The 21,001-nt window shown below is 35.8% G+C and overlaps 3 protein-coding genes across 12 annotated transcripts in view; 2 read left to right on the top strand and 1 right to left on the bottom strand.

Moving 5' to 3' along the window:
* The first annotated feature begins 513 nt into the window (after window positions 1-513).
* Window positions 514-9,352, top strand: LOC137001005 (serine/arginine repetitive matrix protein 1-like). 7 transcript variants are annotated; one of them, XM_067358830.1, is made up of 17 exons: window positions 514-634; window positions 722-815; window positions 1,228-1,317; window positions 1,601-1,723; window positions 3,421-3,591; window positions 4,209-4,372; window positions 4,466-4,660; window positions 4,747-5,568; window positions 5,736-5,873; window positions 5,942-6,448; window positions 6,605-6,827; window positions 6,987-7,075; window positions 7,161-7,399; window positions 7,481-7,642; window positions 7,741-8,228; window positions 8,298-8,414; window positions 9,224-9,352. In XM_067358830.1, the coding sequence occupies exons 2-17, from the start codon at window positions 804-806 to the stop codon at window positions 9,224-9,226; spliced, it is 3,543 nt and encodes a 1,180-aa protein (XP_067214931.1). In that variant the 5' UTR covers window positions 514-634; window positions 722-803; the 3' UTR covers window positions 9,227-9,352. The 7 variants fall into 7 exon arrangements, with proteins under 7 accessions (XP_067214931.1, XP_067214930.1, XP_067214929.1 ...); XM_067358829.1 differs by having other exon boundaries at window positions 8,298-8,424; XM_067358828.1 differs by having other exon boundaries at window positions 5,945-6,448; window positions 8,298-9,352.
* Window positions 8,713-11,419, bottom strand: Polr3D (RNA polymerase III subunit C53). Of its 3 annotated transcripts, none has more exons than XM_012360521.2 (7): window positions 11,180-11,419; window positions 10,699-11,044; window positions 10,515-10,620; window positions 10,132-10,447; window positions 9,959-10,062; window positions 9,650-9,889; window positions 8,713-9,569 (listed from the first exon to the last, which is right to left on the bottom strand). In XM_012360521.2, exons 2-7 carry the CDS (start codon window positions 11,016-11,018, stop codon window positions 9,450-9,452), a joined length of 1,206 nt encoding a protein of 401 aa, XP_012215944.2. In that variant the 5' UTR covers window positions 11,019-11,044; window positions 11,180-11,419; the 3' UTR covers window positions 8,713-9,449. The 3 variants fall into 3 exon arrangements, with proteins under 3 accessions (XP_012215944.2, XP_067214938.1, XP_012215943.2); XM_067358837.1 differs by having other exon boundaries at window positions 10,699-11,093; window positions 11,180-11,418; XM_012360520.2 differs by having other exon boundaries at window positions 10,699-11,099; window positions 11,180-11,417.
* A 2,035-nt stretch (window positions 11,420-13,454) lies between these two features.
* The window catches only part of Lmpt (Limpet), a 104,314-nt gene continuing 96,767 nt past the window's right edge, over window positions 13,455-21,001 (top strand). The window contains exon 1 of one of the 2 annotated variants that reach the window (XM_012360507.2): window positions 13,455-13,499. In XM_012360507.2, coding sequence (XP_012215930.2) covers window positions 13,470-13,499 — 30 coding nt within the window. In that variant the 5' untranslated portion in view covers window positions 13,455-13,469. Of the gene's footprint in view, window positions 13,500-17,269; window positions 17,765-21,001 lie in introns of those variants that run through there. The other variant, XM_012360506.2, reaches the window with a different exon arrangement.

Below are 21,001 nucleotides of genomic sequence, written 5' to 3'. Positions count from 1 at the left end.
TGCTGTTTATTTTCTTAGTTCTTGGAATTAACATTCTTTTAAATATGGTTTTGTATGATTATTTGCTCAAAGTGTAGATTTATGACTGATAAAAATTAATGTTTTATTAATATATTGGAAAAATTTGTATTTTAAACTTTGTACTCCAAAATTTAGTTTGCATTATTTCTAACAAATCGTTTTCTAATGTCAAAATCTAGTTCTTGAATTAAAATGTTTAAATTTACAACATTCTTTAAATTGTTAATCTTACAAATACATATACATATTCTCTCTATCGTATTAATTTGTTAAACTCACCTCTTGAAACTTGTACTGGCAATTCATGCAAGATTCACACGACGATCGATGTCCGATATACGATATGTCGATATCTTGTATGAAAATATATTTTCTAGACGCTTTATTTAATGCCATATTTATCCCTAGATATTAAAGTTTCTTATTGGATGCCGGACATTTTATGCCGAAAAGTAAACCATGTGGATTTGATATTACTTTACTTGGAAACACAGTTTCCTATCTAGATATTTATACGTCATGATCGTTGCGCGCTGCTGTTGCATGATCTAACAGTGCGACCGCCATATTAATAGTTGAGCCGTCTTCGCGTTTGTGTATGCCTATTAGCGAGGTATTACATTTGTGAAGAATTGTGCGTTTCATACTCGAATATCATCATTCACAGATTGTAATCCGATCTATTTGTATTTTATCACAGAGAAAAAGCTGTCGATTGGCGTTTCGCCGTCTGGGTACAATTTACTTGGCTGAGCTGCTAGCTTCTGCTGCACGTTGCCAAGATGATGTACACAGTAAGTAGTTCAGCACGCAATGCTTCGCGCCATCGCATTATTTTTTATATAATTTTCAGTAAATTCAAAATTCTGACTTTCTTTCAGAGAAAATGTTGAAACATTGGCAATTTTTATCTTAGACTAAAAATAAGTTATTTTGCATATTGTAAGGTCCAAAGTTGAAAAATATGTTTTACTTAATTTTGCAGAGATTTTACTTAAATTTCTAACTTAAATATTTAAAAAACTGAAGATTTGGAATAATTAACAAAAAAAGAAAAAATTATAATTTGCTATGTTTTTACTGAGAAGTAATTGATTCTAAATTTAGCCAAAAATATGAACATTTTTATAAATTAATTAATTGTGATTATTGTTTATATCAAGAATGCATTTTTATATAGGATTTTATTTACCTCTAATTTTGCAGGGGACAACTGCTTCGCAGGATACGAGGTTCAGTGATAAAGAGAAGAAATTGCTTAAGCAAATGAAATTTGGAGATTCGTTGACGCAAAAGGTAATTTATAGTTTTTATAAAAGTCATTATTATTTTATGTCTACTGTACATTGCAATCTAAATTAGCAAAACATTTTCTATCGTATATTGTGAATTCTAACAATTATATATTTTTGCTAAAAGAATATTAAAAATAATTTTATTGAAGAAATTCTTATTAATGATCAGTGTAATAGATTAGTGGATTAGTATTAGATAGTCTGTATCGTATACAAATCTATGATTTGAGATTATGAAGTTGTGAACATTTAAAATAATGTAAACTTTAATGTATTCATTAAAGGTGGATATGAGTAAAGTAAAACTTGATGTAATTAAACCATGGATCACAACGAAAATTACACAAATTCTAGGAATGGAAGATGATGTTGTGATAGAATTTGTGAATAATCAGCTCGAGGAAAAGGTAAGATGCATCGCATTCAATCGATTAAAATTAGGCAATTTAATTAGAGAGATAGGTTTTTAGCTTGTGTGAAAAAAACAGTAATGTCAGTAAATGCGTTCACTTGGCTTTTTCCCCTCATCATTATAGGAACTCGATAAATATGCGTTATTTCAGCACGATGTTTTCGTATGAATCGCAAATCTACATTATCCAAACTCGGCACACTGTGCAGCACAGCGTGCTGAATTTGGATAAAACGAAGCAATGAGGCAGATATTCTTTTAACCATACTTGCCGCATTGTTTTTTCTTTTTAATTTCCATAAGTTTCATCGTCCTTCAATATCCCTTGTTTTTAATCAATCCACATATTCCCCTCCAAGCATATCCACTTTCAACAAAAGAAAAAAAAAAACAAAAAAAAAAGAAACTGATCTGTAGCTGATCCTGCCATATCAAACTGTACAAAGTCAGTCTTTATCATATATGTTTGAATTCCCCGTTAGTATAAGTAGAGACCGTTGGTGGGGCTCAACCCTTTTGTCCAAATGGCATTCGGATGTGCTCCTCTCTACATCCGATTGGCCGCCTTTCTATCAGCCGTCAACCCTAGCATCAACTGTGGTGGCAGTTGGTATCTCAACGTCACCTTAGAACCGCCAACAAATCTTCGCAGCTACGCCGCGACACACCGTCGACATCATCGTCGCGGGACCGCCGGCATCATGAGACGCGATACATCACGCCGTGTTCCCGCTTCCTGCATCTCGCGTCCCTCCCCGGAGCAGCGTGCGAGCCTGTCCTGCTGATATCTACGTTGCTGTGCAGTACCGACCGTCATCATCACCGTCTTCTTCGGTGGACATCACTTCTGCTCGTGCCGCTACCTTGACCGAGGTAGTTTATCATCGTGAGCCGCAGGACCTCGAAAGCTTCGCAGCTTTCGCCCGCCCGAGGATCTTCAGCTGCCCGATGGCGACGGCGTTCGCGTGTCAACATGGCATCAACACCGCCGCTAGCTACGTTATCGGGTTCCACATTGGAATCGCCGACGTCGAAGTCAAAGAGCGAGACGGAGCGCTGCCCTGATGCTTACTTACCGCCGAAGCTCGGTTCGCGAAGGACTTCAATATTCCCCGAGACATACTGTTCGGTCAAGCGCGTTGGCATGATTGAGGCGAAAACGGCTTCCGGAGGTATTCCTTCACTCGGTTTGACTCTTTGTCACTGTCACAGGTTGGTGAAAAGGTGATCCTTTTATACCACATTATCTTTCTGATTTTTCAGACTGACGCTTTCGCCGGATATTCAATATATGCTTCTCTCTCATTTCAGCACCTCACTTTCACACCGTTAACGGTGTGAATATTATGATCGATGAAGGGGGGCGCGCAAAGTATCGGTCTATTTTGTGTGCTACTTGTTCATTTAATAATTTAATAATTATCTTTTCTTCTCAGCATGTGTAACGCAGGTACAAAGATATGCGGTCGGCGGCACTGGTGGTAAGACATAAGGCTTAGAGATAAAAGAAAAAATATCTGCTTTTTCGAGGGGGAAAAGCAGTTTGAAACAGAATAGGCATATAAATGTTGATTAATTTTTGTTCAAAATTTCCAATCAGAACGTAACATATTTATTTTCTTATTAAAGTTTGTTTAGACGCGGTTTTTTGTTGCTTTACGGAGAATTAAATAAGCACACTATATTTTACAGTTTCCCGATCCCCGAAAAATGCAGATCAACCTGACAGGGTTCCTGAATGGCAGGAATGCTCGTTCTTTCATGGGCGAATTATGGGACCTTCTGGTCTCTGCTCAAGAAAGTGTTACGGGCATTCCCGAGGCTTTCTTGCAACAAAAAAAAGATCAGATTAAAAAACGTTTGGTAATTATCAGCTTTATCTTTACGTAATGATTGAACGTAACAAATACTTGCACTCATATATATGTAACATATTTATTGTTAAATGTGTCTATTTAATGGTTACTTGATAACATTGCATGCAATTTTTGCTTGCCAAATATCAGAAAAATTTATATACGAAAGATTTATGTGACAAATTTTTATTATATCATTACAATTGTTTAACTAAATATAATTCAGAATTAAATGGCCACATTTAGCATTAATATGTAAAATGTGCATGCACAGCTTTATACGTATACAAATATTGACTGCGATCAGCAAAATGCAGTGCTTAAACGATATGATTGTTTAGATTTGATTGGGTAAATCTGAAAATATACTAACCAGATCTGATAATTATTTATTGCTTACTAAGCGTATGTTTTTCTGAACGCAGTCATTGCACTTTTATATCTTGAAGTTTTCCAAAGATGAAGTAACAATTGAATAACTATATTTTGATATTCAATAAAATTTTGTTGAATTGAATATAACAAAATGGATGAAATCAATTTCAATTTAGTTATATTTAGCTGTAAATAAGCGATATTTTGTAACAAACATAGGCTTACATTATGTAATATATTGGATTATAGGAAGAACAAGAGAAGCTTCAAGCATCGTTGGCGGAGAAAGAGAAGGAAAAGGAGCGTGAAAAAGAAAAAGATGACAGTGAGAGTAAAGTGAAGAAGGAGGAAAAAGATAGTGGCTCGTCGAAGGAGCGTAGAAGGGATCGAAGTAGGGATCGTGATAGAGACAGGTAATATCATCAAGAGAAATAGTTTTGAAAAATTATGGTTACATTATTTAAATTTAATGGTTACGATGTTGAAATCTGTCTTACTTTGTGTAGAAGCAAAAGGAGCAGATCGCGGGATCGACACAGGGATCGTGATCGATCGAGTCGTAAGAGAAGGTCCGCTTCGAGATCACCGAGTAAAAATTCGCTGAAGGATAACGGAAAGGATATGCCTGAGGCTAAGGTCGAACGAGAAGACTCGCCGCAACCGGAAAATGCTATACCTTTGATGCCAGTAAAAACTAAACCGTAAGCAAATTTAATCATATTTGCATACATTATTGAGATAAAGTTTTACATAAGACAAGAACTAATTTAATTTGATATATTTACAGGGAAGCCGCAGTAGCGATATCAAGATTGCAAGCCAAATTGATGAGCATTGCTGATGGAAAGAAAAAGAACAATCGCACACCCTCGCCGGAGTCGCTGGACAAGTCAGCGAAGAAATCACGATCTAGATCTAAATCGCCGGCGAATCGTTCGAAGAAGTCTAGATCCAAGTCACTTAGCCGGGATTCGAAAACGCGTCGATCACGATCGCTCGTTTCCAAGTCGAGGCGTTCTCGCTCCAAATCGAGATCTCGAAGATCGCGATCTAAATCCAAAAGATCGAAATCGCGCTCGCAGGATCGCACGAAATCAAGGCGAAGCAAGTCCAAGTCGCCGAGATCTCGTTCGCGATCACGTTCGCGATCCAAGAAATCGCGGTCCAAGAGCGACGACAGAAGCAAGTCGAGGAAGTCGGGAACTGACTCGAGCGACTCAAGATCGTCCAAGTCTCGCTCGAAATCCCCGGACAAACGAAAAGACGCTGTCGACTCGAACAGAAAACGCGATGGTAGCACGAGCAGCAGCTCAGGATCCGAGGAGGACAAAGGCGCGAAGGATAAGAATGATTTTGAGATACGAAAAAAGAAGGACGGTGTGCAAGCTAAGAGATCTTATCGTAAGACCAATAAGGACGACAGCGGCAGTGATAGCGACTCCAGTCGTGAGAGAAAGTCAGCTCCTAAGAGAAGAAGCAATTCGCCACGTAAAGACAGAGGACGCTCCAAGGATAGAGATAGAAATAGATCACGGGACAGATCACGAGATAGATCGCGAGACAGATCGCGAGATAGATCACGCGATAGATCACGAGATAGGAACCGAAGGTAAGATTTACAAATCTAATCTTTTACAATCAATTACGATCTTTTATTTTAAAAATATATTTGAATCTTATATATAATAATGCATTTATGGTATCCAAATTTGCTTTGCGTGCAAAGAGAATTGATATTTCTTCATATAAATTTTTAATGTCTTTGATTCTCTTTAGGAGATCATTGGATCGAGAACGCGACAGGCGACGTGAACGGGAGCGCGAAAGGGAGAGGGAGAGGGAGAGATTGGATCGGTACAGCGGTAGCCGTAGCATGCGACCACCTTCAGTGCGCAGACCGCCTAATAGGCGCAGGTAAGCGTTTCTTTTTCATATCAAATAATTTTACATTTGCATTGCGTGCATGAAAATGCTTGTTCCAGCAGTCCCCCGCGCAGGAGTCCGGCAAGATATCGTCGTAGGTCACCGAGCCCCGATGACAGACGCCGTAGGAGATCGCTGGATCGTCGGCGACGCTCGTCGGAGAGACGCGACAGACGTCGATCGCCCGATCGCCGTAGCAGCCGACGTCGCTCGCCGGACGGACGGGATCGATCGAGCAGGTACGATAGATCTTCCTCACGCGACAGATCAAGTAGGCGGGATCGCTCCAGAGAACGACGGGATAAGGATCGTCGATCTAGATCCAAGGATCGTAGATCGAGATCCAGGGATCAGAGGTCATCGATGGATCGTTCGAGAGACGGGAAACGGTCTCCCGATCGTTCGAAGGATGCCAGGGATAAAGCGAGGGAGAAAAAAGCAGATGAGAAACCTAAAAGACCGTCTGATACAGGGTCGCGAAAAGAGGTGCGAAACGGCCGGTCTAAATCGAGTAGCTCGGAAAGTAGCGAGAGTAGTTCCTCTAGCAATGAGGACGAGTCACTTAGGTGAGTAAAATATGCATTTTCTACACAATACTATCTTTTACAGAGTCTGCGATCGGTGGATAAATAATAAACTCGGCAGATACTCGATTGTGGCGTATTCGATCGTCGTTCGTTGAATGACACTAAAAAGAATGTATTTGTGATGTGTGTCTACAGGAAATCTATCGAGCGCAAGGTATCACAGGAGAAGCGGGAAAGAGAACGCGAACATGCGGATGATGGCAAGAAAAAGGAAAAGGAGAAGATATTGAAAGAGGAATCCGCTAAACGGCCGGAGAAGGAGGTAAAGAAGATAGAACCTGTTGTCGTGAAAAAGTCGGAGCCCAGCGTTTCTCCCAAGAAACTTCAAGTTACTTCTCTCCCTATTACAAGACACAGAGTGAGTTTCAAATTCATTTTGATTATTTTTCAGATAAACGGTAAAAGTTTAAACTTCATAAAATTTATATCTATTAAAATATAATTTATAATATATTTATATACACACACAGATTACGTTACGCATTGTTTCACGAGGTCGTTCCTTTTAACTTTTCAGTTCTCGAAGAGCTTATCGCGTACACCTTCGCCTTTTAAGAAGACTGAAGATATTGTGGCCGCAACCGTTAAGATTAAGCAGACAATTAAGTATGTTGTAAAATATTTTATGAATAATATTCTCGGTGCTATCATTGTATATATGTGTATATAATTGTATATATTCTACTTCCAGGGAAGATAGCAAGGATGAATCACCGAAGATTGGAGAAACCAATTTCGCCGCTAGTGATGCTTTCCCTCTAAAGAAAGATGACAAATCTTTGAAAACTGCAAAGTCAGTAGCAGAAGATAAAAAGCCTGTTCAAAAATCATTGGAACTCCCATTGTCCAAGAAACCTGTAGAAGCGGTGAAAAAAACAAAGAAAGAAAAGCGTGATGGCTCCACAGATAGTGAAGATAGTGATGCTGAAGGTAAAGCATATTTTAATTAATAAAACATGATGATAATCAATGAAAATCAATTTTGTTTCTTATACAATCTTTATCTTACAGGTAAGAGAAAATCGAGAAAGCTGGAGAAACCGAAGAAATCTAGGAAAGCATCGACAGATGACGATAAATCTGACAAAAGTAAAGCTGGCTCCAGTTCAGATTCGGAGGATGATAGAAAGCATTCAGATAAAAATAAAAAAGCAAGAGATACTAGTCGAACCGGTAAATTCTTCATTAACAATAATAGAGCTTAATAATTAGCAAACTTAATAAAATATTAATATGTGTATAAATATAATTTTTTTATTACTTTATAACAGATCCAGATGATCGCAGCAAAGATAGAAAGGACAGTAGAAAACGCGAAGTTACCGAAAATGATTCGCGAAAACGTTCAAGAAAAGAGATAGAAGAAGAAGTGAAAAAATCAAAAAGAGCACGAAAAGACTCTTCTTCGGGCGAAGAAGAGCAGAAATCTAAAAGAGATAAGAACGAAGATGATAAATCCAGATCTCGAAAGTCAAAGAAAGACTCGAGTTCCGATGAAGAGCCCAAGAAGACGAGAAAGAGGAGAAATACTTCATCGGATGAGGAAAAGTCTAAGTCCCGGAAATCCAGAAAAGAATCGACAAGTGAAGATGAATCTAAATCAAAATCAAAGAAATCCAAGCGAGATTCTAGCTCGGACGACGACGATCTTGGAGATAAAGACACAAAAAAGAAAAAGAAAATCGACGATAGTACGGACGACGAAAAGGTGAAAAAGAAGCGTAAGAAAAAGGCAAAAACCAGCACCAGCGAATCGGAGGTAATGATTTTTGTAGGCAACTAATTTATAATTTTTAGAGAATCGTTATTGAGTTTCTGTTTTTTTTAGGAGAGTGAAGTAGAAGAAAAGAAGAAAAAGAAAGAGAAGAAGCATAAGAAACATAAGAAGCATAAGAAGCACAGGAAGCACAAAAAGAAGAAGGTCGCCGATTCAGATGAATCTGACGTAAGTGAAGGTAATACGGAAGAACTGGAAAAAAAACTTCGAGAGAAAGCACTAAAGTCCATGAAAAAGGGGCATAGCATTGAACGAAGTGATTGAGAGACTAACGTTTCATGAAGAATGTGTTGTGCGTGTATCTCTGTATCGCAAAGCTAATTATAATATGAATATGATGAATAACTTTCGTTTTGTACGAAGAATTGAATTATTATTTTCTACATATATGGATATATATACAAGTATGCATAATATATACATGTGTATATTACATATATGTTATATCTATACGTATGTATGTATCATGTATATATATATATATATATATATATCTATAGATATATACATAACTACTCAATCCCTTCGGAACAAGATCAAATGACATTCATACCGCAACGCAAATCATTTTCATACAACTGAGAAAAAAAATATTCTTTAATTTTCACATTTCATAAACATTAGTCGGATATGTTTGTGTGATGATTCATTTTTGCAGTGTATTTTCACAATATATTATTCAGCTGATACAAATACTCGTCTAGACTAATATAATATAAAAGTTTAAAATTTTTTTTGAATAATTGGACAGAAAATATCTTTGACATTTTTAGTTCCTAAGCACGTTCAATTGAAATTGAACAATTGTACGAAATAGCCATTTGTTTATCTTAATTTGTATAAAGTTTAGTTTTTAACGCAGTTTAAAAGCCAATAAATAGCATACTTAATAACGACGTATTATATAATAATTTGCAAAAAACATATTTAGTAAAAACCTCATGCTCCTAAATGATACTATAATTTCTGTTTTACAGTGACTCCTAATTTCCTCTAGAGGTCAGAAACGCGATACTGAATTTACACAAACATTATGTAATTTATTTAATAATTTACGTAATTCTCTAGTATTGATAAAGAAAATATAAAAATATTGAAAATTACAACTTGCATTACAGATTGCTCATCCAAAATCTCCCAAGAATCTTAATATCCTTCTTTTATAAAAACATTCTTTATTAAAATTACTACATAAATAAAAATTTATGATTTATCCAGCATAGATTCTAAATCTGGTGAACAAATTAACTTGTTGTTTACTGAGCCAAGATTGATAAGATCACCTGTTAATGATGCAGTGTCTATTTTTGCAGCTAAAAGCTCCTGAAAAGTAATAAAAAAATTGTCATATAATATTTGTATTCTGTAAATTAAGGTGTGCGAATTATTCAATTGTTATTCACCTGATGAAATTGTTGCTGTATGCCAGCATCAACGAAAAAACTCTTTTCACCAAACCGTAACCTTGCTCTGCCTGATTTCAAAATCTCGAGTTTACCTAAGAAACCGCTTTTTAAATTGTTCAAAGTGCAGTGCTCAGTTTTTGCTTTAATGTCACTTTCACTATTAGTACTGGAATCACTTGGTCGTTTTGGTGCTGGTTCCTCTTTGCACGATTCCAAGCCTGGGAGACAGTCTGGAAACTATTAATCAACAGTTGAATCAAGCAATAGCTATATTAACAACTATAATGGAATATACGTTATTTTTACCTGTATTAATATATAAGAATTTGCTTTGTTTTCAAGTATTTGAGAAATTTTTAACTCTTCCTTTTTATCTTCTTTGTGTTGAAAAGTGATTTCATTTTTTATAACTATAAAAAAGAATTAACATGTATAAGAAATAATAACATTATAAGCTTTTTAGAATACTCTACACTTGCCTTGACCATTTACTGAGATGATTGGTTTCTTGTCAATCTCTTCATCACTATGTACATTTTCACTATGCATCTTTTGCAATCTTGGCAATAAGAAAGGATCCATCTTCTCATCTAAAGAGTCTACATCATCATCAATAAAATCATCTTTTAATAAATTCTTTAATTTCTTCTCTTCTTCTGCTTTATCGATAACTTTGTTCAAATTTATCTTTGGTTTTTCCAAATATTTCCCACTATCTGTACTATCTCTGGAACTTTCAGATCTTATTCTAGTAGTAGGTGCCGCATATATTCCTTCTGACCATATACCCATAGACTAAAAATAAGATACTTTTGTGATGTATGCTACAAAATGCTGAAGAATATTTGGTATAAAGATTTACCTGTATTATATTGCTTCTATCTGTCTTCCCACGTCCTCTTCCCCGCGTTCTTCCACGATCGATATCCCTTGATCTTGCATGCTCAACCTTCACTGCTGTTGCATCACTAAAATTGAAATTGTTTTTAGCATTTAAATTATATACGCATATATCGCAAAATAATCCGGTTAATTAAGTAACCTACTCCTTCTTTTTGTTTCTCTGCACATTGAGGTTTGGTGTGTACACCTTTTTCGGCTTTTCAGTCTTAATATTTCCACCTAGTGTCAGGTCTCGTGGTAGTCGAAAGGATGTTAGTCTCTGTGTAGTAATAGGCACACCTGGTTCCATTTTAATATTTCGCACTCTTTCTGAAAGCGATACCGATGATGCTGACGATATTGACGATACTGACGATACTGACGACACCGACGACACTGACGACTCCGCAGACGTGCCAGGTTCTATCTTCACTTGAACATTTGTGTTCTTGGAATCGATAGTTACACTTTTGTTTGAAGCCATGTTTGATAAACACAGTAGAATTCACGCTATAATATATTTCTCAATTTATTTTTTTAAAGCAGTGATGTGTGTGTTCTGTAACTTTAATGTACCTCAATATTAATTTTAAACACTATTAATATAATATAATTTTTCAATGTTGCAATGATCTGTTAAAATACCTGTGATTCTAAAAAATAAAACATAGTAGAATTTGTGCAATCAAAACATCAAACGTTCACGTTTTAAATCATGCTCATATACAATATCACACGTGCTTCGTACTATTTATTCTAAGAATATTTCCCATATGATTTTCGGCATTAACAATACATCATTCAAGATAGCTGACCTTATGAGAAAAATTAGTACACTAACGCCCTCTCGACATGTAGTAATCAAACTATATAAGACATCGTTCATTTATTTATTTTATTGTAAGATATATAAGAACTTTTGACACAGTAAATTAATCGTTCCAATTATTTTAATACTCTAATCATTTCTAATACTGGGTGGACTTCCGAAAAGCTATCACCCCCGATTTGGCTAATATTCAGCCTAAATATTTATTTTATCTAGTAAATAATATTCCTAAATAGATTTTTGGAGCAAATGTCCATTCCGCCCCCAACAATCCCTCAAAGGTAAAACTGTTTTAGTTAATATTTTAAGAAAACATTTATTGTACGGAAAAAGTTGTTAAACAAAAAATGAAGCTCATAATAAACTCTACAAATAAGGTCCTATACATATTTTACCTAACTCCAATATTTTAGTCATTAGTATTAGAAAAACTGTAAATGCCCCCGTAGGAGGAGCGGCATTCACTGCATCTACGCATAAGCCGAGAGCACAAGCTTTTACATAAAGCATAACGCATAAGCATAAGGAAATTGATTGGTCTATATATAAGCATAAGCAAATGCATAAGGAAATGGACCAATCAATTTCCTTATGCTTATGCGTTATGCTTTATGCAAAAGTCTGTGCTCCGGCCAATACACTTTACAACGCGAAGCGAGGTTCCACATGAATTTACAAATTTCTACGCAAAGCAAGATTCAATCATGGTTGATCCATAATCGATTATGGTTGGTTTAGCTATAAAATTCTGGTTGGATCAACCATAATCGATTATGGTTGAATTAACTATAAAATTATGGTTGGATCAACCATAATGGATTATGGTTGATTTAACTATAAAATTATGGTAGTACTGTAAAAGTAAAAAAACTGTAAAAAATGGATGTACGCGCCGCTAGTGTACGGTCTAGTAAAAGCGTCGTACGAAAAACGGCAGCGTGACCCCTCTCAGGTTTCTCTCTGCTAATACTTATATATATTAAAATACTTTGAATTATATTTTTATATTAACTATTGTCTGAAGCTTCCGTTATACGTTGACAGTTCGAGACTTACAATCGCTGTCTCCTCTACGTAATTTTTATTCCACGACTAATCACGGTTTGTTAACGGATTCAAATTTCTGTGTATCTCTCATGATTATTACGGTTGAAAAGTGAATATTACGTGTGAAAAATTATCGTGAGTGTCGTGTAAAGTTTCTTCGATCGAATATTCATCGTGAAAAGTGTTATACATCGCATAGAATCGCAATAATGTTGTACAATCGCCAATATTGTGATTTAGGCATGAACGAACCTCTTCTGTGTGCTCAGAGACGATTGACAGTCTTCACATATCCAATTCTTTTCTCACATCAAAATGCATCGAAAATCATCATTATTAGGTACGTAACTATATTTTATTGTTTTATAATTAATTGTGTTACTCTTTTTGCAATAATTCACTACTTTGACATCATCACTGTACATCACTGCACATTATCAGATACGTAAATATATGTTGCCGTTTTGTAATTAGTTGTATTAATTATGCTTTTTATTATAATTTATTCGATTATTTATAAAACATCTCAAATTTTATTTCTACGTTAAATTATAACTCTTCTTTTTAATTGCGCTTTTTATATCAATTTTTTTGTTCTTATTTCAAGGATTAAATGTTTACACATTTTATGTTAAAGAAATGCAACTAAACATTTAATTGTATTATGAAATATGCAATTAGCGGTCCATTTGATGCTACAAATACTTCGAAGCATTATGTAAACCACAGTCTTAGATCATTATTGCGAGAACTGCAATATCGACAGATTTAATTGCATTTAGTTGCGGAACGTGTCGCTACAGTGCGTTACAATGCACACTTGCTCGCGAAGTCGTATTCAAAAATTGCTCTGCTTACTTCTCGTGATTGTTACTGTCGAAAAGTGATTCTCGTTGTGCGCGACAAATTATTGCAAGTTTTTCGTAAAGTGTTGGACGTTTGTTATGTTTTAACTGCATACAATCGTTATTATTATGTGCTAATATTGCGATACCGGTATCGACAATCTGTTTTCGTGTGAAATCCTCTTCACATATTTCAAGTTAATGTTTTGCCAAAATGCGTTATTCGGCACATAATTGTTCTCAGGTATGTGCATTTATTCTGCAATTAGTTATATTTATTATGTTTCTTGCAATATTTGAATGCTGACAGACATTTTTTGATTTTGCATACTTTGCACATTGGCGAAACGCTATTGCATATCATAATATGAAAAATCTTAATTAAATCGTAATCTAACCTAACCACAATTTTTGAAAGCTACTAAGCTGAAATTATTGAGTTAAAATTAAATATTAATCTTAATTTGGGAAATCATGTTTTAGTAAGTAATTAAAACATGAATAATGACAGAACAAATGCAGTTATTTAGCAATTGCATTCTTAATGCAATTGTATTATTTAGTTATAAAATTTATACGAAAGTCTCACATGTGATACATTAAGATCGTCAAAAAGCATTGGAAGACAATAATTGCAATATGCTAAACTTCTTTATCATGAACAAAGTATGATATTGAGGCACTTGAGAGATATGATTCTTAGAGGCACTTATAATTACAATCACAGTATTTTGTTATAAAGAATTAAGTTCTGATGAAAAGTCTTGATGAAAATTCGTTAAAATAAATATGTAAATGAGGAGAAAATAGTAAGTTTATATAAGCAGGAAATTATTTGAAATTATTATCTTTAATTGATTATATAATGTTATAAAATTTCTTAAATTAAATTCGATAAAGAATTTGCGCCACTTAAAGAAGATGCGCTTGGTAGAAGATATTTTGTATACTTTTGCTTACTGGAAACTATTTACTTAATAAGATATATCGATTTCGTTTAATGATATTCAGAAATTTGTAAATTGATTACTATCCTCCTAGTCAACAGTCTATTTATGTTAGTACTATTTATAAAATTTTGTTTTCTAAAGTATTTCGAATCCGGAACGCGCTATATACTTTTATAAGAAATAAATACAGAATAGCGAACAAATTAAAGATTCGCGATATTGTATTTATTAAATATCTCTCTTTGCTATATTTTTAAAGTATTTTATCTTTTCAAATATTTTCTAACTTTATGGCAATGCAATCCCTTGCACATCCGTTTCGCGATATTCCTCGCGACGGTAGATAAGTGGTATCGCGGCGCGTGGCAACCTGCAGGAGACGACGGCGTCGGCGTCGGCGTCGGCCACGTTTTCAGAATGGCTAGTAGCGTAGTGACACGGGCAGGAGGAGAGCACAGCCGGCGTGGATGAGGTCATCGTATGGCTTCTTAGCCGCGCTGTGTGCCGGCAGTCGCGACGCGGAGCGCCCGAACGCCGGCCGCTGCTGCACGCGTTCCCGCTGCCACCGCACGCGAGTGAGCGGTTGGTCCTGCGATCGAGAAAGAGAGAAAGAGAGAAAAAGAGAGCTGGGACATGCGACGACGTGCCACGTGCCACGGCGCCGTGCATTTCAGCGTGCCCGCGAGTGCACCTAGATCGTCTTCTGACAAAATCGCCCAGATATTTGTTGCTTTTTCCGCCGGCTTTATTTCCTCTTTGCACGGTTAAGAAAGAACACTGCGAATCCTATTCAGATTCCCCACCGGGGCGAATCCCTAAATCCGAGGGTCCTGCGGAAGGACCTGCATAGCGTCATTTCGGAGCACAAAACTACGATTTCGATCTCGCGTGATCGACAATGTGATCCGCTTTACAAAGCGAAATGGAAATTTGTTTTTCTATATGGAGGATATTTGGTATTGATATTATGCGAAAGTGAGTGAGACCTGTCACAAAATAAACTTCAAAAAAAGAGCTATTTTAAAAAAATATTGCTGCCCATGCAATGCAAAAAACGACACGCAAATTTCTTTCTTTCTCTCTCTTTCTTTCCTTCTTTATCACTCATTAAATCTCGATAAAAAATGAATCACTTTCTGATTTGGTCAGTTATTGATTATTTTTATAATCAAGTACTCTGTTTTACTTCTACAATTTAACATTGCTTTCGCGAAAAAAAATGTGCGTTTATAACACAAGCTACATTTAAAAAAATCTTTTAAATCTTTCTACTTCGCGACAAGTGCAAAAATTGCATAGTGAATATCTCTTTTCAACGGCTGTCCCTTCTGGAATTCCATACGATTATTTTCACAATACACAACTGTTGCGTGGGTCATACAGAACACCGTCACGCATGATAGTCTTATTCGCGTTACTTGTATGTTAGAAATCGTGAATTGAAACCGGTATAATTTCGGTGAGTTCATATTTCTACACTGTCAAAGTACGAAAGTAATCTGCATTGATTTGCAATAATTGGCGTAGAGCATACATTTTTCTCACCTTACATACATATTTTTGTATTTTATTTTATAGAATATCCTACTTGTATAACATCAGAATTTGATTCACTGAAATTATTAATGTAATTTTCTAACTAAAGTTATATTAACTCAAACCGCGATTAGAATCATCTTCTGTTTGTTGGTATAATTTAAAATTACTCTCGCTTCTTTACGATCGACATTCGAACTCATCGAAATAGTTTGAATTCCTTAATGAAACCTTGCAAAACGAGCGAATTGATTTTAAAGCGCCGTTTCCGACGTCGGCCGTAGAAGAGCGGATTTGAAGTTCGGTCAGCCGCAGCGTTCTTAAACCTGTTTTGTACTCCCCCTCAGACATTGGATACATCGACGGGTTTTCGAGCAGCCGACGCATCCGAGAGCGTGTCTTTCTTGAAGTCTTTCGCGCCGGGAACTTCTTCTTTCAGAATTTTCTCATTAACACTTTCTTGCGTACTCGCGGATGAGTTATCTCGCGCTTTCGAACGCTTTAAACGCGACGTCTCGCGCTTTTTTTACGTACACTACAATGCCGATGTCTATTAGATCTTTGAAAATATTTGACATATGAGAGAAATATTGTTTTGATAGTGTTTATGCAATTATTTTCTGTTAGATTAATTTTTGTTCACGTTATTTATTTTTCTTTTTGGTGATAATAATGAGGACATTAATTTCATTATATTGGAAAAATGAGTAGTTTTGTACAATTGTGACAATAGAGACAATTCGATTTAAGCGCTGGTAACATTAATTGTTTTACATAAAATGTTTTGTCCATGATGTATCAACGATGACATCATGGTTTTACGAACAGATAAAAATTGTGGAGCATACAAGCGCATTTCGTGATAACGATTTAAAAGTGTTCTTGGGAAGAGTTGACAACAACAAAAAATTATCGTTAATGTATTTTCCGATAGCGGTTTGCTATAATAACGATTAGTAAATATTAAACTCTCTCTTTTCGCAAAAACACGTATTAAAGAATCATAATTTAACTTTTCTGTCAAAATTGATTTTAATATCGCTGAATACGCGAGATTTATTATTATTATTATTATTGAATTATTGAGGAAAGGGCTTTCTTGACATTAAGCTTTAAAATAATTATATTTAATTATAATGCGTAATACAACGATATATTGAGAAAAAAAGATTTTAAAGTTTAACACTACTTTATTTTTTAATGAGATATGGAAGCATAATCGGAAAAAATTGTGTTCTAAGAATAGTTAACGAACGGAAAATATAACAAGTCATTTGTTTTAATATAGCTATAGCTATATTTAATGCAGATATATATTTCTTTCATATCTTTCGCTCTTTCTTCCAAAATAATTCCTTCAAGTCAGCAGAAAGGAGCGCATGTTCAGATAACACGTGCTCGCGAACATCGCGGCACGCATGCGTGATCTCGAGACACCTTGTTTCAAAACTCGCGTCTTGCAGACGGAAACATGCGTTCCTCGCTTAAATGTCGCACGATGTCAGTCGGCAATAAGTAATCGAATAAACCGCGAGTTGGCCCGTGTTTTTTCGTCGAAATCATCCAATCATTGTTTGTCAAAGCTGTTTCTATCTTTCAACATTTTCGATCTAGACGGAAACAATTTAATATTGAACTAATGCTAATATTAATAGATACTTTGTGCGGTTAATTAAATTGCATTTTACCGGTTGTGAATTTCGAGTGTTTGTGTAATATTTGCGTGTACAGATCCGCAAAATTTATGAGTGAATACGCGTGTGGGTGAACTCTTAAATTTCGTGATACAATGAAAATCAACATGGAGTTCATCAATATTCGAAACGCAAACTCTCGGTCGCGTAGTGAAAAGTGCAGTTAAAAGCGTATTCTTTTGTCGTCCACGGTCGAAGTGAATTTTTTATAAGGAACTGCATGAACAAAACTACGTGAAAGATTGTGAATTAATCGAATATCGGGAACACCAGCTAATCGAAAAATGAACGGTGTGCAACGGACTCCCGTCGAGGCTTTCGACATCAAGGTTAGCTCGTCTTGAAAACTCACAAGAGCTTAATTTTCTTTTATTCTTAACTTGTCTTAACTTGTCTTATGGGTTTTTCAAAAGTTTCTATAATCCTTCGATTTGCGGCTGAATGGTCAAATGTTTAAGACATTTTTTGTGGTATACTAAATTTATTCCTTAATAAAAATATTTCAAAGTTTCTTTTTATGATTTATACGATTAGTGAAAACCCATTAGACAATAAACTGTTATTTGAATAACTTTCCATTCTATTAAAAAAATGTATTAGCATACAAGAGTCGTTCAAATGCACATAGGTATTTTATGCCAAAATGATTAGTTAACTATTAGGTTTTACTACCAGTTTTATTACCAGGGTCTCTTGCAATTTTCTCTAGCTAACCGTATGGTTTAGCATACTACTTTTATTGATCGCGCGTTTGTTTGCACGCAATTGTATATTTAGCTAACCTATAGCTGCGCATTTATTTCAGTTTGTTCAGAATCAAATTATTTAAATTTTATTATTCTTTGACATTTGCCGAATGAAAAATGTCATTTTTGTGCCTTATAAATTGTTGAATGAAAATAAGCAATTTGCTGCAACGTTATACGCGAAAACTCAATGACAATATGTCTATGAGATTCAAATACGTACTTCGAAACACAAGATCACTTTTGTTTGCAAACAAGGCAACAATACGAGACGTATTTTTTCACATCGGCAAATTTACACGCAACACACATATAAGTAAAATAAAGTAGATAAGGTACAAACAGTGATTCGTGTTGAAAACATTTTAAAACATGCATTTAGAACTATCAGAACGTATGTACGAGTACATATAAGATCGAAACATTCCCTGCGCGCGTATTTTTCCATGGCCGCTGCGCGATTCTCACTGAAGGTTCGTGTCTAATAGATCGAATCGATGCGATCCGAGTTTGTATAAGGTACGTAATGTCACACGTGTGCAATACGATCACGATGACCGTGGCCTACGTAATCTAGTACCTGCAACGTCCTTGAACCGGATTGTTCTATCGCTATCGAAAAAGAAGCAAAATTTTTAGCGGTGTTAATTATCGGGATAGTGCCGGGATCTGTACACATTCTATCGCACTGATATTTTATGCATCTTTAATTTCAAACGAACTATTTTCATAGACGTTGTCTCATTGTGTCGGAACAAGTAATCTAAAAATAATATTTAAAAAAGCAAAAAATGTGAAAATTATGTACTTGGTAGAAAAATGTTGGTGATTTACTTCGCTTTGATGGTTGCAATTAAAGAAGGAATTATAATCGTGTGTTAGAAACTTTAATCTGGTAAAATTTTCAACGTTATCATAAAGTACTCCCATCGGTCATACTCTGTTTATACTCTGATGAATGACTTATTATGCAAGAATGTCTGATTTTGGTCGGCTCATTTGGCAAAATGGCACGATGCTCTTTTCTACTGGAGCATCGATCGTGCTTAGATTACATCTGCGACCTTGCATACCGTGTATAACTTCATAGAATATGACAAATAAAACTCGTTTCTGATCGATGATGACGTATTTACGAAGTTTTAAGTCTCTCGTGTTTGCTGAAATGTCACTATCGCATCGTTATTATTAAGTGTTTTTATCTCCATTACATGTGCACGCATTTATTTATACGTCGTGATTAAGAATCGCAAAGATAGGATCGCACGGGCAACAAAGATAAATGTACTTTATTTTTTACTGTACTACATTTTCTAATACGATTCTTGAAAACGTATTTATTACACCGTTACAACATTTTTAGTTTTTTTCGCGGACAAACCCGAATTCGACGTGAATCTTTGTTAATCTTAACTCGCAACGCAAGATCTAGCTGTGGGCGGGAAAGGACAAACGGGACAGGTGGAGCGAACAGCATGTCGGTTTCTCGCCGCAAAATCGAGCCGAGTTCACCCACTTTCCTTCGGTTTGTCCCTCAAGGTGGCCAGCGGCGGAAAGCATTATCATTCGGTAAACTGTTGGCGTGTGCGTGCGTGTGGGTTGAACGTAACGTGTAATTAAGTGTCTTAACGCACGTCGAGGCCGGTGCACTGATGTAACGCGATATCTAGGCGATAGAAGTAAAGGCTCATTCAGAATTGCCACGTCCGTCGTTAACCTTTCTTCGATTCAGACACGATTAATTAAAAATGATAATCAAATATTGTTACAGCCAAAAGACTGATATAGATAGATATAAAACATTAATATATTTCTATAAAATTTTTTTTTTAAAGAAAAAAAGCGTCAATTCTCTCTCTCTTTTTCTGTGTATCATATATTACATTTTTTAATATATAATATTACGTTGTATTGCTCACGTACTATAATTGCGATGCATGGAATACATTTATCACGCACAACGAAATTATAAATTCAGAATAAATCTCAGTTGGCGGATAGTTTTAACAATGACGCGAGAAACGCATGCGACAGCGCAGTAGCGAAAAAAAAAAAAGATTTATGCTGAATCGAATGCGTCGTAACTGAGCATATTAATTTCAATCGAATTAACCGATCGCTGTTTTATCATATCGATGCCGTACTTTGAAATTTCGCCGTCGTCTCCGGTGCACGAGCGGGGCTAAACAAGACAGGTTTATTGTCCTCGGCATTTTTTGGCCTTCTTTAGAGAGACGGTGATGGTCGTATGAGCGATGACGTTGGACCAACCCAGTTCCACGAGCGTGTGTACGCCGCCCTGGCTATATGAGGGTATCCAGTTTCGCCGTTATGGGATTGTGCTAATTGGAAAGGGACTTTTTTTCCTAAGAGAGAGCACGCCGATTCATACGATCATTAGCATTCCTCGCGCAGCTCTTCGACGCCTCGGCGTCGTTTCACTGTGCTCGATCGGGACGTTTCTGCGATTAGCGATGTGAATAATTCGGTAAAAACGGTTTCTCGGCTAATTTTACACGTGTACTGATTATACCATATACTATTCTCCTCTTAGGTACGATGGAAGATGTACAGAAATAGTAAGAATCGATTTCGTCTTACCGAAGAACGCATAAGATGAATCGGGCTTCTTTTATTTATTTTTACTACTTTTTAGTTTTTAAACATCAAACTTAATTAATCGAATCCTTATTAATTCTAAGAAATTAAGGCTTCGTTAAAGTTTTGCGGCACGTGTTATTATTGATGTTTTCCGTAGTTTCTTGATTTGTTAACATGATTGTTGATTGCAATTAATTGCAAAAAGGCAATAATTACATG

Source organism: Linepithema humile, chromosome 7 (assembly GCF_040581485.1).
Source record: "Linepithema humile isolate Giens D197 chromosome 7, Lhum_UNIL_v1.0, whole genome shotgun sequence".
NCBI classification, from domain to species: Eukaryota; Metazoa; Arthropoda; class Insecta; order Hymenoptera; family Formicidae; genus Linepithema; species Linepithema humile.
This window is presented reverse-complemented; position numbering and strand designations above follow the sequence as displayed.

Coding starts and splice junctions, on each gene's coding strand:
- LOC137001005 (XM_067358827.1), top strand. Junction 3,592..4,208: donor ATCAGATTAAAAAACGTTTG/GTAATTATCAGC, acceptor ATTGGATTATAG/GAAGAACAAGAGAAGCTTCA. Junction 8,229..8,297: donor CCAGCACCAGCGAATCGGAG/GTAATGATTTTT, acceptor TGTTTTTTTTAG/GAGAGTGAAGTAGAAGAAAA.
- Polr3D (XM_012360521.2), bottom strand. CDS start 11,018: ATGGCTTCAAACAAAAGTGTAACTATCGATTCCAAGAACACAAATGTT. Junction 10,448..10,514: donor ATAGAAGCAATATAATACAG/GTAAATCTTTAT, acceptor TCTTATTTTTAG/TCTATGGGTATATGGTCAGA. Junction 10,063..10,131: donor CATCTCAGTAAATGGTCAAG/GCAAGTGTAGAG, acceptor TCTTTTTTATAG/TTATAAAAAATGAAATCACT.